The sequence below is a fragment of the Cynoglossus semilaevis genome, chromosome 12 (assembly GCF_000523025.1).
Source record: "Cynoglossus semilaevis isolate Cse_v1.0 chromosome 12, Cse_v1.0, whole genome shotgun sequence".
Taxonomy (NCBI): Eukaryota; Metazoa; Chordata; class Actinopteri; order Pleuronectiformes; family Cynoglossidae; genus Cynoglossus; species Cynoglossus semilaevis.
Window position 1 is genome coordinate 11,789,662 of NC_024318.1, and position 16,308 is coordinate 11,805,969.

A 16,308-nucleotide genomic window follows, 5' to 3' on the forward strand; every position below is an offset into this window, starting at 1 on the left:
CATGAGTTACGCTGCAGGGAGTTACATCAGAGTGAATTCAATCACAGCAGTCGTGGGGTGAGGGTGAAGTAGACCCTGGACAGTTTGCCGGTCCATCACACGGGCATGAACAGCCACAAAGGCCCACATACAGTCATACCTACAGTCAGCTGAGAGGGTCAGACCAACCTAATCCTGCATGTTTCTGAACCGTGGAAGCTAGAGTGACCGTGGGAAATCAATGCACTCCTAACAGAATTATCATCAGTTCTCACGGGGGTTCGAACCAGTGGTTTTGTCATTGTAAAGCAAGAGCACTGACTTTCAAATTCTCATTGGAGATCATTTTATACTTCAGATTTGAAGGTTCCTTCTTCTAATACTGGTTTGTTGCAGTAAAACTACAACAGAAACGTATTGCTTCAACTCCGGCCGTCACTGTGTTGACAGAGTCTGAAATATCGACCCGTCTACTAATGTTTACGTGGAAAGTGTTTATTAAAACCATTCATCCAGCTGTTAAATATTCATGGGTGTGTTTGCCAATGCTTGAGAGCAAGTGCATGTAAAAATGTTTTTAAAGAGGGCATAATTTAACAGGGTATTGTGCCCCAGGCACCAACTGCCCCTTCTGTGCTACTTGCGTTCTTTAATTACTTGACATACAAATGTTTTCCTTTTCAAAGTACAGGTCATTGTAATAATTACTGCAGTACATATCACTTAGGTTCTAACAACATGGAGACATACAGTACTGGCTGCTGTCTGTTCTTAGAAAACAAACTAATTAAAGTTGTTTAGTTATGTTTTAAAAATTAAATGTTTTTAGTGAAAATTTGATCATATCACGTGTAGAAGCACAAGAAAAAAAGATCTGCAGTCTATATTATATTATATACAACTTGAAAAAATCCTTTTAATCCTTTAAAAATATCAAACTATCCTGAGGATATCATTTCTGGCTAATAAATTACAATAAATGCTCAGCATACATTGAATCCTGGTGGAGAAGGTGGGAACAGCAGCACAAAACAACAACCATGACAATAAAGTATAACGAAAAGTAGAAGAATGAGGAAAAGAGAAGGAGATCGACCAGTGAGAGACTCCTCACTGACTTTAAGAACACACGCTAACGAAACACCACTGAGCTAAGAGGCATTTTCAATAGGAAAACCAAAGTGAAAGCTTCACTCGCCGGGTGCTAAAACATGCAGTGCCTGCTGATCTGCGGAGCTCTGATTCTCCAGGAACGGGGCAGAACTTTTTTCCCACTCCAGTTTTAAAGATAAACTGGGACTGTGGTACGTTTCAGAAGGCAGAGAACGTTGCATCTGCCAAACCATAACATGAACCACTGAACTGTGGAGAATTAATATAAAGGATTTTGCAATAGTTGAGTCCAAGTTTTCTTTCTATTGTACAAATATTTGAAAATTGGGGCTACTAACGTTAATAATGAATCAAATTTAATTAGGTTAAAATATAATTTAAAAAAATTGTCACCTTTTTTAATGACCAAGAGGTGAGAATGAATGAATGAAAATTCCCAAAAAATTGTTGACCAAAAGAGACGAACAAAACAATGCTAGGGAAAAAAAACAATTCTCTTTGTTTCCCTTTGTTTATCCAGTACATTGATTTAAAAAAACACTGTACTGGATGTAACAGAGACATTTGACAACAGCCAAGTTCAAAGTAGTGAAGTTTAATCACGTCGCACCAATGCATCGGTTAAAAGTTCAGAAATTGTCTTGAACAAGGCTTTAAGAAAGTTTTGCAAACCACATCACCCAGGTTTGTGCATTTAATATATAAATACGACTGAAAAATTGTGCGTACACTCTGCTGAATGACACACGGTGTTCTTATCAGAGAACAGTAATGGCCTCTGTTCTGCTCTGTGCTCCCATGGGACACAGTTTTGTCTGAAGGTAATGAGCTTGTGTCCATACTTGGATTTTAGGCAGTCGTCCAAGGCTTTATTACAAAGGGGCAACTCCTCCTCATGTGAAAACAAATGATCTCAACATCACATTCATAGAAAAATAGAATATTTTTAAGCATTGCTTAAGCATCATATGAGCCCACAGGGTTCCCTACAACTATCAGAAATAAAGAGGAAACATTTTTACTTTCACTACTCATTTCACCCACAAGGACTTGTAGTTACGACTGGTCATATTTCATCATATATTTTATTTTATCATGTCAAATAAATGTTTTTCAGTTGATGGTTACGACTGGTCATATTTCATCATATAGTTTATTTTATCATGTCAAATCATTACATTTTTCACCTATGAAAACGTGAATATTAACTAACTCTGTAGTGCAGTGATCGTCAAATGGTGACACCAGCCCCTGACTGGGTTTCAAATTTGTGAGTATATAAATATATACAGTGTGGTCCCCACTATTACACTAAACACTACCCTGAAAAACACCTGAGAAATATCCATCACTAATTCGCATCATTTATGACTCTATTTACATTCCATTAGACCTTTTGTTTTTTATTTCGTTTTATTTGCCTGTTCAGCCTCCAAGGTGTCTGTCCAGAAAATTTAAGCCCTCCAACAAATATAGTTGCTGATCCCTGCTGAATCCACTTGAACATCAGCAATATAGCACCAATTTATGATGGGAGAGAAAAGACTGAAGTAGAAAGACTCACTCTGAGGTGTCTCAGAAACTGATAAAAGGAATTGAATCACATTTACTAAGGTGCATTCTTGCTTTAGGGGGATTTGGAATCACTGTGTTAATTCATCTAATCATTATCATCATCATCATCATCACAGTCTGTGTCAAAATGTGACCTCATGAGGCCAAATACGTAGTAATTACATTTTTTTGAATGGTTTCACCTCCATTGCCTCGGGGTAAAGGTATCTAAGAGGAAATAATACCTTAAACCTAAATGATCTGAATTGATAGTTAATGCTAATCTAAGCACAGAACTGCATGATTTGGTTAAATGTACTTACTATTGGAAATGACTATATTGCTACATTGGATTCTATTTTGGTCATAAAAGTCTTGTAGCTTAAAGTAAAGTGATTCCAAAGCAACAGTAAGGATGACGCAAATACATGCATGCATTATTAAGCCTGTCAGTCAGTGCAGACAGGCAGTCAGTGGGCTGGGCCAGATGACAGAACAGCTGGCGGCGACTTTCAACTCACTAGGCTACCTGGCATCGGGTGATAGCGACAGACCTATTGCTGCCAAATCCTGCAAGTAGAGGGCGGATGGACAGGTCGTACCCAGAGAGTGAGGTCAAACAATAAATAGCACAGGACAGGCAAACTGCAGCTCCAAGAGGTCGTCCAGCTCAACCTCTGGCTGAGCATCCTTAAAAACCTTGCAATCCTCCTCCAATCCCTTCACCACTGCCAAACAGAGGAGGCGAAAACATTTAGTGGCATTAATAGGGCCCAGGGAGACAGGTGACATCACCACTGGCTTTGACGCGTGACGGCAGACCAAACAGGAGGGAACGAGGGAAAGAAATTTCAATGCTGACATTATTCTAACTGTGAATGTAGCTGTCGAGCAGTGCAGGAGATTGGAGCCACTCTGACTGTGATAACATTCAAACTAGTCACTGATGAAGGTCCTGTGTGTGAGCCACAGCGTAATGTGTGTGTGTGAAAGACGAGTGTGTGCGTGCATACGTTATAGGATGATCGACTGAAGTGGAGAGAGTTATACTGTGATTCAGACGCTCTCTGATTCCTTCATCATCAGCCATTGTCACTGTCACAGCTCGCTAAAAACGCAGCGATCACGATGTCAGTGCAAAGGCGAGAGCAATCAATACTCCGCTGCTGGCGGTCGGGCGGCAGAGCCTGGCCGTCATGGAGCTGATAGGAGTTTTCAAGGTAAGGTACACCAGGGGGCGCTAGGAGGCCCTCAGAAAATAGGAATAGGAAAATAAAATAAAAATGATGCTTTTATTTTTAGTGTTTTATAACCACTTGTCCTGAATCCTACAAGTGTGGCAGCTGCACACAGCCTTTTCAATTTAAACGGGGTTATGACAGCTTATTACTCAGTGAAAATAAACGTTAGTTCATCATTTAATTATGCCAAAAAAGTATGATAATAATTGAAATGTGAATCAAAGTAAGAAAATAAATTATAAAAGTTGATGTGTCTTTACATATTTTATAGCATTGTCTGTGAGTTTGCAAAGGGGGTCCACAGGACCTAATGTGTTGTTTGAAGGGGCCTCGGCATAGAAAGGTTCGGGGACACTCACGCTGCCTAAGCTCTTGGTCCTTTTCTGCAATCAGCCTTTTTAAACGATGCCGTGTAGTAGCCCTTTAAGGGCAGTTATTGTGGCAACTCATGTAAAACGCGGGGTCGGAAAGGTTAAAGCACCACTGGTTTTCCTGCAGGGACCGCCCGACCTAGTAGCTCCGACCATGGCCCCTTGTGCTTGTTTGCTAACCAGCCAAAGCGCCGCTGTGTTGACAGCTATTAAAACTCAGCAGAGGACAAAGCACTGAACAGATCTTGATTTACTCACAGCTTTTCCAGAGCAGTCAAGCCATAGAAGGAGCCATTCCTCAGAAGTGAGATCTTGTTGTTACTCAGGATTCTGGAGCAAAACATGGGAGAAAGTGCAGACAGAATAAGCACACGGGAAAATGATGGACGGTAGTTACGGTACAGTTCTATACACCGCAGAAACACAGCAGCTTCAGCGACCAACTTCAAATTCAAACGAATAAATGCTCTGCCCTCTGTAACAGTCAAATCATTTCATCATTTACACAAACAACTTTCATTTGGTTCGTGGCCATTTGCTGCAAAAGTTGGCAGTGATCCAACACTCTATTTCACACTTTCAAGAAATATAGGTCAGGACAGTTTGACCATTAAATGCCTATTTATGAATAAACAAATTAATTACAAACACTAAAGGGAATGAAGAGAGATAAATAAACAGAAATAACAAAACAAATCTAATTTGGTTAAATTAGATTTGTGGACACGTGTGTGTGTGTGTGTATGTACAGCAGTTAAACAATTTTGTTCAAATATCAAACATAAAACCTGCCTTTAGTTCCACTAACTCTGCATTTTTTCACCCTTATTATACTATTGTATGTAAATGTAAATTGTTGTTACTCAGATTCATGGTATCTGAACAGCACGAGGTCACACAGCTCAGCATAGGCTTGTTTACCATCTAATAGTTTAAGAGAACCAGAAGTGATTAAACTTAACACACACACACACACTTCTTTTCTAACTGCTGCTTCCTGCACCCAGATCTACCACGGTTCACTGTAGAGCTGCTCTGTCTGGATGCTGTGGGCTCAGTGAGGTGACCGTTCCCTGCATGTGTGGTTTGTGCTCATCTCCTGACAACATATTAGCGCACACACACCTGCACAAGGTCATTTCCTTCCATCTTCTTTTAACAAGCCATGTTCTTGGAGTGACTGGCCAGGTTCAGAGGAAGAAGGGTAATTGGGACATGTCAACGGTTTTCTCTGTGACGACACAGTGCTTATTACAGCTGCAGGAAGCATATATTCAATTTTAGCTGCAGGATTAGGAAGTGCCTTCCCACAATGCAATGTGCTTAAGAGGCAAAATTTGCTAGGGAAAATGAAAGGAAGCCATCAAACTGAAAATGTCATGGTGAAAATGAAAAAGGTTTAGAGTCAATCTGTACACTAGAACGTGTGATAATAATGTGCAAACATTTTCTCCATCAAAACAACGAGTCTCTTTGTAAACATGAGTGATTTTAACATTTGCAATTAGAAAATTAATTAAAAAACTTGAAGCTAGACAAAAGGACGAAAACATTTCAAAGTTTAAAATCTGAAGTAGATTTCGTTGTAAATTCTAAACAATATATTTTGATACGAAATCAAAACCTCTGTATGTGAAAAGGGTTCAAAGGAATACAGAAACATAGACTGAGGTTATTTTATGCCACTCAATGTAACCATTATCCTGCATAAAAGTAGTATTCAACTTTCCTTAAGTAACATAATCTATCTCTGGAGGAACAGCATGAGGACAGGAAGTTCCTTTTCAACAAAAAGATGGGACATTTTCTCAGCAATTTCGTTTCAACATCTAAGTTTCTAGGCATATTTGAGATGCTTGCTCAAACAAAATGTAGTCCGTAAGTCAACATTTTTCACAGATCAATAGAAAGAATATTGTAGTTTTCACAGGTGCAGAAAAGTCTGTGAGACTTTTCTAAACACTTTGAGGCTGTGAAAAAACAGCAGCAACGGCAGCAGCTCCTTTTAAAGCTATACACAGAGATGAAGAGACAAAGAAAGATGAAGTAAGGGTCGTCACCGCTGAGATCATGGGATACCAATACTGTCACTGTGTTTTGTCCTATGGCTTCTCTGTTTTCCCCAGACCACTGCACCTCCCTCTGTGGACAGGCGCCCCACTCAGGGACAGGCAGCCTCTGTTTGTGCAAACTCGAGCGTGTCCTGTGTTTTGCTATGCTGCCTGCGTGTGTGTGTGTGTGTGTGTGTGTGTTCGCTGACCCCTGCATGCCTTTCTCAGGCCTCTGCGAAACATCCAGGAAATAACAAGGAAAACAGAATTGAACATTATGTAAACAGTCCATGAAAAACTTGTGGAGAGAGCATCCAACTCTCTATTTATTATCAATCATGTTCCTGCAGATGGGCTGAGTTCACTGACAGCTGAGAGGAAATAGATTTTTGAAAAAAGTCGAGGGCTACAGTGAGCTGACCGAGTCATTTTCTTTGCTCTGATAGGCCAGATGTGTACCGGCTAATACGTCGTCCTTTCAACATTTTACGCAGCAAAATCCAATCTCTCATACATGTGTAAAGAAAACGTGTCAAAATCAACATATTACTGACATTAATAAAGCAGTGGAATTAATCAGATCATTTTTTAGCATCTGAACAGAATTACACAGCCAATGATCTCACCATCCATCCACTAATCATTGCCTGTACACACAGCCAACAGACACATCATCACTGACACCCACTGCAGAAAAGAATGTTTTATTTCTAGGAAACATCTTGAGATTAAAATACCATCTCAATGCCTGGCATTGCCTGGTGTTTGTGGAGGCTTCAACTTCAAACCAGCTTCACCAACGCACAGCAGTGAGTCAGTCTGAAGCTGACAAGATGACTCTCCAAACGGATGGTGGAGGACTCAAGATCCACTGATATTTTTGAGGAGTTTTGAAACCAACACTCGACCTGTTGCCTCAAGAGGCACAGCAACAACTTCGTTATGCAACTTAGAATTTTCCGTGACATTTTTCATTGCTAATTATTACATATAAAACCAACTGTGGATCACATACATCCACCTGCTGTCAATGTCCATCATATTGTGGAAATGTTAATGATTAATCTCAATAATAATTTAGTCATCATCAATCATGTGACCATGCGTGTAATGTTAGCATGTTTAGATTTGCTGCCATATGTATCAAATATAAAACTAATAATCATTTAAGCCCCCAGGATCTGTACAAAAAGACAGAAAATACAGAAAACAATTCATACAGTACTGGTGTTTTGAAGAGATTAACAGTATTAATCAATGGCGACCACTACATCTTGTCATTTCTGTTGTTGGATACATAGCTGGTATGCATGCATACTTTAACAAGGCACACTCTGGGCTGTGGGCTGAATAAAACAGAACAAATTACTTGAGCTCATGTTGGGCTCTTGTAATGATTTTCCATTATCTCCTGACATTTTAGAGACACAGTCATCAACCAATTCATTAACAATAAAAATTATTTATAGCTGGAAGCCTGATTTAAATCATAAAAAGTCTCAGTATAATTCGTTCTAAATATTATGAGGCTACAGCTAGGGTAATTAAACAAGTGAGTGAAAATCACATCAGTTCTCCATCAAAACAAAAGCTCTGGCCTTTCCCCTCTGCACACAGTTGTCTCCAAAAAAAAAAAGCAATAAAGTTCAGATAAAGTCATCATTCTTAGACAAAGTTACAGGCCATGGTGAACAAGAAACATTGAGTTATATTATTACAGACTACAGAAATAACAAATGTCACCAGAGTAGAGGCAATCAACAGCACTAATCAAGAGGACCAGTAGAGTAAATATCCCTACGTGGATGTTGATGTCAACCCATACTCACCTCCAGTTAGACCACATCTGTTTAAACACCAGTGCCCTATTATTTTAGAAGATCGAGTTACCACACACACAGTTAACCAAAATAACACATTTCATATCAATAACATTGATCTCAGATAGTAATTGGCTTTTCTACAGAACTGCGTTTATGTGAAGCACAGCCTCAGTTCATGTTGATCAAATTTTATCTGACATTAAAATGTAGTATTTATAATTGTAAACAATGGGAAATCATGCAACTTATTCACTGAGTATTAATAATATCTACTATTTCTGCCTGCGAAAAGTATAGAAATATTCATCCTGGGATATTCAAGGAGTTGCAAATACTGACAGAAGGAGTTTTTAGCCTCACTCCACAATTGTTACCATTAGAATTAGAATATTGGACAAATGTCAAGGTAGGAACCAAGTAGCTACGTACATGAGCAGGCATAGCCAGGAGGTACCATTAAAAACATCTGATACTGTACTTCCAAACTACAATTTCAAATATTATCCAATAGGCCTTGTAGACTTGCAAAACAATGTAACAATATAAGTGACACATCCTAGCTATTTAGTTGATACTCTGCCAAATGTAGTTAAAACAACCATGACATGTAGCATTTGTATGCCATCAAAACTTACAGCTGTGCTAGGAGGATATTCCCCCCTCAGGCAGTGCTGCTAAGGCTGATAGCTCACTAGCTCCAGAGTAGCTGGAAAAGTTACTGGGGCGGTTGTCTTTAATAGAAAAAGAAAAGTTTTTTTTCAAATGAAACAAAAAGAGTTCTACATCAGCAAAGATTAGCATTTCAAACTGCTGGTATTTTATGAAGGTATTCCATGTGGCAAAGGTTGGTAGAACACCTGCCTCTACAGCACGAAGATCACACGGTGCCACAGATATATACAAACACACACACACACACATATATATATATATTAAAATATATTAAAAAAAGAATTGGCAATTCGATATGAAGAAACAAAAACATTCTATTCTTTACTCCCTATGAGGTGAATACATTCACAAACATTGCAGGTAGTAGACATCTGGCAGGCTAGGAGTCATTAATTCCAGTATACCTTGGCAAAAGCTTTGAATACTTAATTATTGTTTGGATGAGAAAGAGGGATAAAGTTAACTGACTGTGAGTGAAAGATTTGTTTACTTCAGTCCCGTACTGTACTGTATATGTCAGGATTCTTGCAAAGCAAAAGTAAGCAAAAAAAAGGGAAAAAAAAAACAAACTAAAGGAGTGACTAAATCCTGTCCAGGCTCCTGTGAGACAGAAACTATGTTAATTTGTACCCTATTGTGAAAAGAAGTAGACCAGATCTCATTTGTCTTAGAAATGAGTCTGGAAAAAAAAAAAAAAACAGAGCCCCTAACTGGCCATTTTTGCTTTGTCAAATTTATGATCTTTTAAGTGCCATTGGAATTTACTTAGTAATGGGGAGAGCAGGTCAGAAGAGTTCAGTAAAGACATACATTTGGCAGAACCTTTGTTTACCTTTACTTCATAATTCTAGAGGTTTGGGGTTTTTTTTTTTTAAAGAAAAACAAAAAGTTTTTTCATGGACACGCACAATTTAACGAAGCTCTCACTGTGACACCAGTCATGACCTCCTTACCGCTAAGTCTGAGTTTGTAACAATAAAACAGCATTGTGAACGTGTACAGCATACATACAAGTAGTCACTGGGCTGTACTCCACTACAGAGACCTTCAAGTACACTGGACATCAATCCTGCTCAGCCAGTAAAGACGTCAGAATCACTGTCAGAAGTAAACAGGTGTTATGAAACTTTGTTGCTTTTCCTCCAAGCCATATTTAAAAGAAGACATAAAAATGGCAGTTGGTGACAGTTTCCAACATCCAGTAACCACAGAGCTCAACTGTGACCTGAACAAGTCTGGAGACACAGAGAAAGCAACAGACTGAGGAAGCAATATGCCAGGAATCTGTACCCAGTCTTTTTCATACATCCACTCCAGAGAAGATACATGTGAGAGAAGTCATCAGTCAAAAGTTACTGACAATAACATCTCACCACAATCAATGCTACAATTCACCCGATCAAATCTCCATACGTTAATTGGTGTGTGCAGTTCACACTTCATTTCCAGAGTAACAACTGCTGTTCACACTCACAGGTTGTTGTCAGTGTAAATACATGGAAGTAATGTATGTGTGCGTTTCTATGAAATATTAATGTGGAGGTACGTTAAACTCAAAGGCTGGGAAGATCACAAACAGCATCTCAGCAGACAGACAAGAGCCCCAAAGGAGCAACACCACAAGAAGATGACAGAATGCCATTGAATAACAGATGACAGCCATGTATGGTAAAGTGAGGGGAATGAAATAAAGGTAGTGACTCACTGACTCATTTGTCTGTTCACATGTGAATTATCAGTAAAAAAAAAAAACAAAACAAACACCTGGCATCTTTGACAGAGTTGAGCGATGATATTTACCCGCAACAATACCTGTTCCGCCAACAATCCCTAAAGCTCCATCTTTGACACTAACATTAAGAATGACGTGATCTGCAGTGGTATAAAGCCAACAGCAGCATCTCTTCCTCAACGTTTCACGAGACACAATAAAAATATTCCCTGAAGTCCGACGCAAACACATCATCATCATTATTGTCATTAATCACCAGATGAGTGAGTACATTCCAAAACCTCTATACTCAAACCCAACCCTAAATTACTTCTTCTTTTTTTCTCTCTCTTCCACAAATTAAATCCAATCATGCTTTCGTTCATTCGTCTTCTAAGGCTCTACTCCTGATAGGAGTCAAGGGGGAGGTGAAGCTTATTTGAGTTTAAATTGCTTTGGTTACAAACGACTCAAGTCACAGCTAAGAAGACCTTCGGAGACCAACAACGAGTCACTGTTGAGCCCACAAAATACCCAAACCAAAAACCACACGATTATTGAGTTGAGAAAATGACAGAGCCCAGAAAACAGAATAGAAATGGTCAGATTTAAAACAAACAACATAAGGGTCTCGATGTCTACGCTTGTGAGCACCTTAGCCTAACATGATGTCCATTTGAAATGAACTTTATAAAATAAAACACATAAACAAAACAGTGTCTCATATTCTCTTCCTATTTATTTTTTTATTCTAATTATTTATATAGACTCACTTTGGCAGCAAAGTTGAAGCACAAGGTTTATGAAACATTCATGAAACCTGCTGCTTTGAGGTGAGGTGGAGATGATTTGGACATGTGCTGAGAACAGATAATGGATAAGGGACAAAAAATGTTGGAGATGCCAATGTTGGAGGCAGGGAGACAGGGCAAGATGGAGGAAGATGATCTGCTGTGGCGACCCCTGAAGGCAGCGGTCAAAAGAAGAAGACAATGATAACAATTAGAAATGTTACATCTACACCTTCTCTTTGGGTATTGATTCCTTTACCTGAGTGGTGTTTCTGTTGAAGTCCTACGCTGAATATACGACTGATAAAAAATTCATGAAGTCAAGAATACAATATCACTGGATAACTCCAACACAATGAATAGGTCTGTTAAATTCACAACAAAACTTGGTGTCAAATTTCTCTGTTCTAGTCAACCTTTAAATTCAGCAGGCAGCTTTTGTTTTTACCATTTACAACATCAAATTAATATTATTTGTAGGATTTAAGGATTAGGAACTAGGATTTAATTTTCTGTTCTGTATAAACATTTCTGCACAAGAGAGCGGATTCTCCTTCATATTAAAGATAATAACTGTAGAGGCTGAAGTCAAGTTGTTGGGTGTCAGAAGCTACTACTGTTACACTACAAACAACAGTTGCTCGTTGCAAGTCAAGCTGTCGAGCACGGGTCAGCACCGAGATAAAGTGCAAACTGTGCGTTTCCATCTACTGAGGCAGATAGTCCGTGTCCTTCTGTATGTGCTCTCCTTCAGCAGAGGCCCGGTGCTCAGTCACAACAAACCGTGACAGATGACACGCACTTCCCAGCAATACCTGTACATCGCGTGCGTCAGAATGAAGTGACTCTTGAGTCACCGAACACTTCCCACTCCCACTTCTCTACTATCCTCTCTGCCGATCCTTTCGCCTCCTGAAAGGCTCTCCCACTGCCTCTCAGTGTCCACTCACCAACTCAACTCCGTGCCCTCATCTCACAATTTGTTCTTCCTCTCCCTCAGGAGGAGCAGCGTGTCCTCCCATTAGACCACTGCAGGAGACAGGTGTCACTGAGACTCTGAGCTGCCACCGCTGCAGACAGAGGTTGACTCAGCTGAAGAAATGATTACACCATGAGGCATCAAGGTCAACAGAGCTGTCGCCCGTTCCCCACGGACAGTCCGTGAAAGCAGTCAGACGTGTTCAACTTGTTATGATTAATTATCATTTAAATTATCATTTAACAAAAGCTAAAGTGTGAACTTATTTTCACATGTTATTAGTGTGATGCATGCTATTCTTTTTATGAACGTTCCAAGGAGCAAAAATCCAGGAAAGACTCACATAAATATATTAATAAAACTAGTCATTTTCATCTGTGTTAACACGTATTTCAAACTTATTCTGGCATGTGCAGACTTCCTTTCATATATTTGTTTATTTGCAGAGTGCATACACAAAAGAGCACACAGGCAGAACACTTTAGCCTGACAAAGGTCACATTTCCTAAAGCAGGAAAACTGTTTCCTGTCCATCTTTTACATAGGTTCAGGGCATAGCTCACTTAGCTCTGGAATATGAAGCACTGTGATGGTGATAAGAAAGAAAGATTATATAACATTTTTGGCTTAGGAGCTACAATTAACATGACCAGACTAAAGTGATCAACATACACTGAAAACTGATATAACCTGAACATACTTCACATATACATTATATGTTGGAGTACTGATTAAATGCTCCATGGCACAAAACAACCAAATTCATATTCATATATATATATATATATATATGTGTGTGTGTGTGTGTGTGTATGGTCACTGCTACACACTACAGAATTATATTTATATTATATTTACGGTCTGCTATCACTTGTAAAAAGTACATTTATTCAAAAGGGACACCTCAAATAAAATTCAACAGTCTGAAAGTGAAAATGAAGGAATAGTGAATGAACTCCACGATGAAGTGTTTCTTTTTTTCCCCCATCTGTCAGAGGCTTCATATTTAAATACAAAGCAAACAACTTCCCCAAAGATCAGGAAGCAAAAGGCGGACAATTTATGCAGATGCAGACTTGGAAACATTTAGGGACAGATTGAGCTTAAGTGTGGCTTAGCTTACACAGAAACAGAGGTTTGAGAAGAGGCTTGAAGGAGCACTTAGGATGTAAAAGTGCAACAACAATAAATGCTCGTACCGTTTTATAAAACAGGGCATTACCCTAAATAATATAAAAGTGCTATATAACTCTGCACTTCAATTTAATTTGATAAATGTACCCCACCGAGTCTCTCCCACTACATTACCTCTCTTGTTTAAAATTGCTGTTTATCAGAGAACAACGTCTGACAGACAATAAATACTTAAACTGCAGAATTTGAAGTGCCATCCCACTGGGCTGATGTAAACAGGATTTTTTAATACATGTGTTCAGACTTGCCTCTCAGCAAATGTTTGGTCTATTTGTGGTTAGCAATTGTTAAAGACATAGCAACAGGAACCATTGACAGTACTCACATTATAATCTGCATACAGGCAAACAATATATGAGTTACAGAAAACATGAATTAAAGCAAAACGTCAAGTTAAACACTTATCAGTTTTCACTTTTTGATAGAAATCAAGAGTTAATTTGAGATTATCCTACAAAATCTTATTGTTTAAACAACACTAAAGTAACATGTTATCTAGTGCTGGTCACAAGCCTGGTAAAACCAGTGAGGGATATATCAGGAAATGCATCGGATGTAACAAAAAAAAAAGTTTATAACGTCTGTAAAATGACTTCCATTCCAGATTAGTCACAGGCAGTATAACAGAGTCTGGGGTGAAACGCAGTGTGTAGAGAAGAGGTGAGGAAGAGGAAGGCTGAAGGATGGAGACAAGTGTCATGGTTGATGTGTGACAAAAGGATATCACCAAGACTGAGGGGGAATGGAGAAGTCTACTCAAACGCAACTAGAATCACCATGAAGTTTGGTTTACGGACGTGACTCTGGGTAAAAAAAAAAAAAAAAAAGGTTAAAACGTTTGGAAATTAAATTAGAATGGCGGTGATTAGATTGGTCATTACAGAAACATCTAACAGAAGAAAAAATAAAGGAAATAAGAAGACCTCAGCCACTTACAGGCTCTAGAAAAAGGAATAACTATAAAAGTCCTGCAAAGGAGAAATCTGTTAAATGTATTTGATAAACCTGTCACGTTGTGTTATCTTTCTATGTACATGCTGTCAACTGAAGTGAATTATTATTGGCAATTACACAATAACAATTTGGATATCAGAGAGGAAAACATTGTAATCGTTGCATCACACAGAGACTCAGCTGTTGAAGAATATGATTGACTGTCTTTTTAAAACATTCATATTTATCAGGGTTATGTTCAACTAAACAGAAAAAAGAAAAACCATTAAAACATTAGTGTTTGGGCAGTGTAGTTCAGGATCAGGTTGAGAAACTAATGGCTAGAACCAGGCAGAAACTTCAAAATGAGTGAATATTACAGTTTGGAAATTTAATGTGTTCTCATTGTGGGGTATTTAAGTCAGTATTTCCCAAACATTTCTTCTGGGGACCCATATTTTAAAGGTCACAAACCTTTGTGACCCAAGTCACTCATAAACATCACTCATAAACACCTGGGAAACTAATAATACAAGACGACCCAAGAAAAATTTCTTGCGACCCACCTGAGGGTCCAACCCAGTTTTTGGGATGCATGATTTAATTGATTATGTTTTAAAGAACTTGCAAATAATTTTATATGTTGTTGTTGTTTTTTTAAGCAAACTTTGTATGTTTGTAAGTTGAGGTAAGAAGTTGTTTATTGAACAGGAGTCACTTACAGGGAGACCGTAGTGTTGGGCAGGAAGCTGGGCTGCAGGGTGTCCATCAGGTCCACATCATCACACACCACCTTGACCCGGACTGGCTGCTGCCGGCTCAGCTCCTTGGGTCTCTCAGCTGAGCAGTGACAGCTGTCCACGATCAGGTTCGGACAGTTTCCGTTGCCCAGGCTAGTTTCCCACAGGACGAGGACCCAAAGCAAACGCAGAACTCTCATGGTAGAATATGAGACGCTTGTCAATTCGACGTCATTCCGAGTAAAGTTCTTGCAGTCTCTGCAAACCGGGATCGTTTCATTTTACCTTCCTTCGCTGTGAGGAGCAGGCTGACTTCTCACTGCTGTCTCCCCTCACCTGCTGCTAACAACTCCCGGCGTCAGTGTCTGTGAAAAAGTTAAAATCCGCTGCTGTAAACATCTCCGTGGTTCTGTCCAGTGTCCACCAGGTTGTCAGTCTCACTTGAGGTCTGCACCGAGGACAAGTCAACTTTGATTTTCATTTTTTTCTTTTTTTTCTACTGCGGAACGCCTCTGGTCAAAACAGCCGTCTTATTCTCCATGTAATCAGTTCATAATAATTTCCACGTGCGAGTGTAGAAACACCGAGACTGCTCCCTCTGTCACCCACTTCAGCACACACCTTTTCTCACCACTTTCCACCGACTTGTTGCGCATGTGATCGTCCAGAATCTGAAAGTCCCTCCCTGCTGGGTCAGGGCTGACCCTAATGTGATTCAACTCTAACTGCAATGCCACATCCGGTGTCATAATAATATTTTATTTCAACTGACAGGTTTTTTCACCTTCACGCAAATATTTATTTTGGATTCGAATAATTTAAATTTAAGGCACAAAAGTCGAAATGGTATGGTATAATTCAGATGTTTTGCAAATAAGTCGAAATGGTATGGTATAATTCAGACGTTTTGCAAAATCGAAAATGATGGAATGCTCACCATAGATAAGTCAAAATAAGCGTTGTTTTTTGCACCTTTTTTTTTAAAGAAACCTGACCATAGAATGACGTTTAAAATTATGAAGTAAAAAGTTTTAACCCTATTACGTGTGAATATTGCGATACCAAATGTGCATGAGCAGAGAAGAATATTTGAAAAATCATTATGAATAAACTATTGTAACATGCATTTCTCTTTATAATTAATTATGATTATAAT

The 16,308-nt window shown here is 39.0% G+C and overlaps 1 protein-coding gene across 2 annotated transcripts in view; it reads right to left on the reverse strand.

Annotated features, from left to right (window-relative positions):
- adgra1b (adhesion G protein-coupled receptor A1b) overlaps window positions 1–15,882 on the reverse strand; it is a 129,080-nt gene extending 113,198 nt beyond the window's left edge. The window contains exons 1-2 of one of the 2 annotated variants that reach the window (XM_025060549.1): window positions 15,135–15,882; window positions 4,517–4,588 (exon numbers count right to left, since the gene is read on the reverse strand). In XM_025060549.1, the coding sequence (XP_024916317.1) occupies window positions 4,517–4,588; window positions 15,135–15,352 (290 nt within the window). In that variant the 5' untranslated portion in view covers window positions 15,353–15,882. The remainder of the gene's footprint in view (window positions 1–4,516; window positions 4,589–15,134) is intronic. The other variant, XM_025060550.1, reaches the window with a different exon arrangement.
- Window positions 15,883–16,308: the final 426 nt, after the last annotated feature.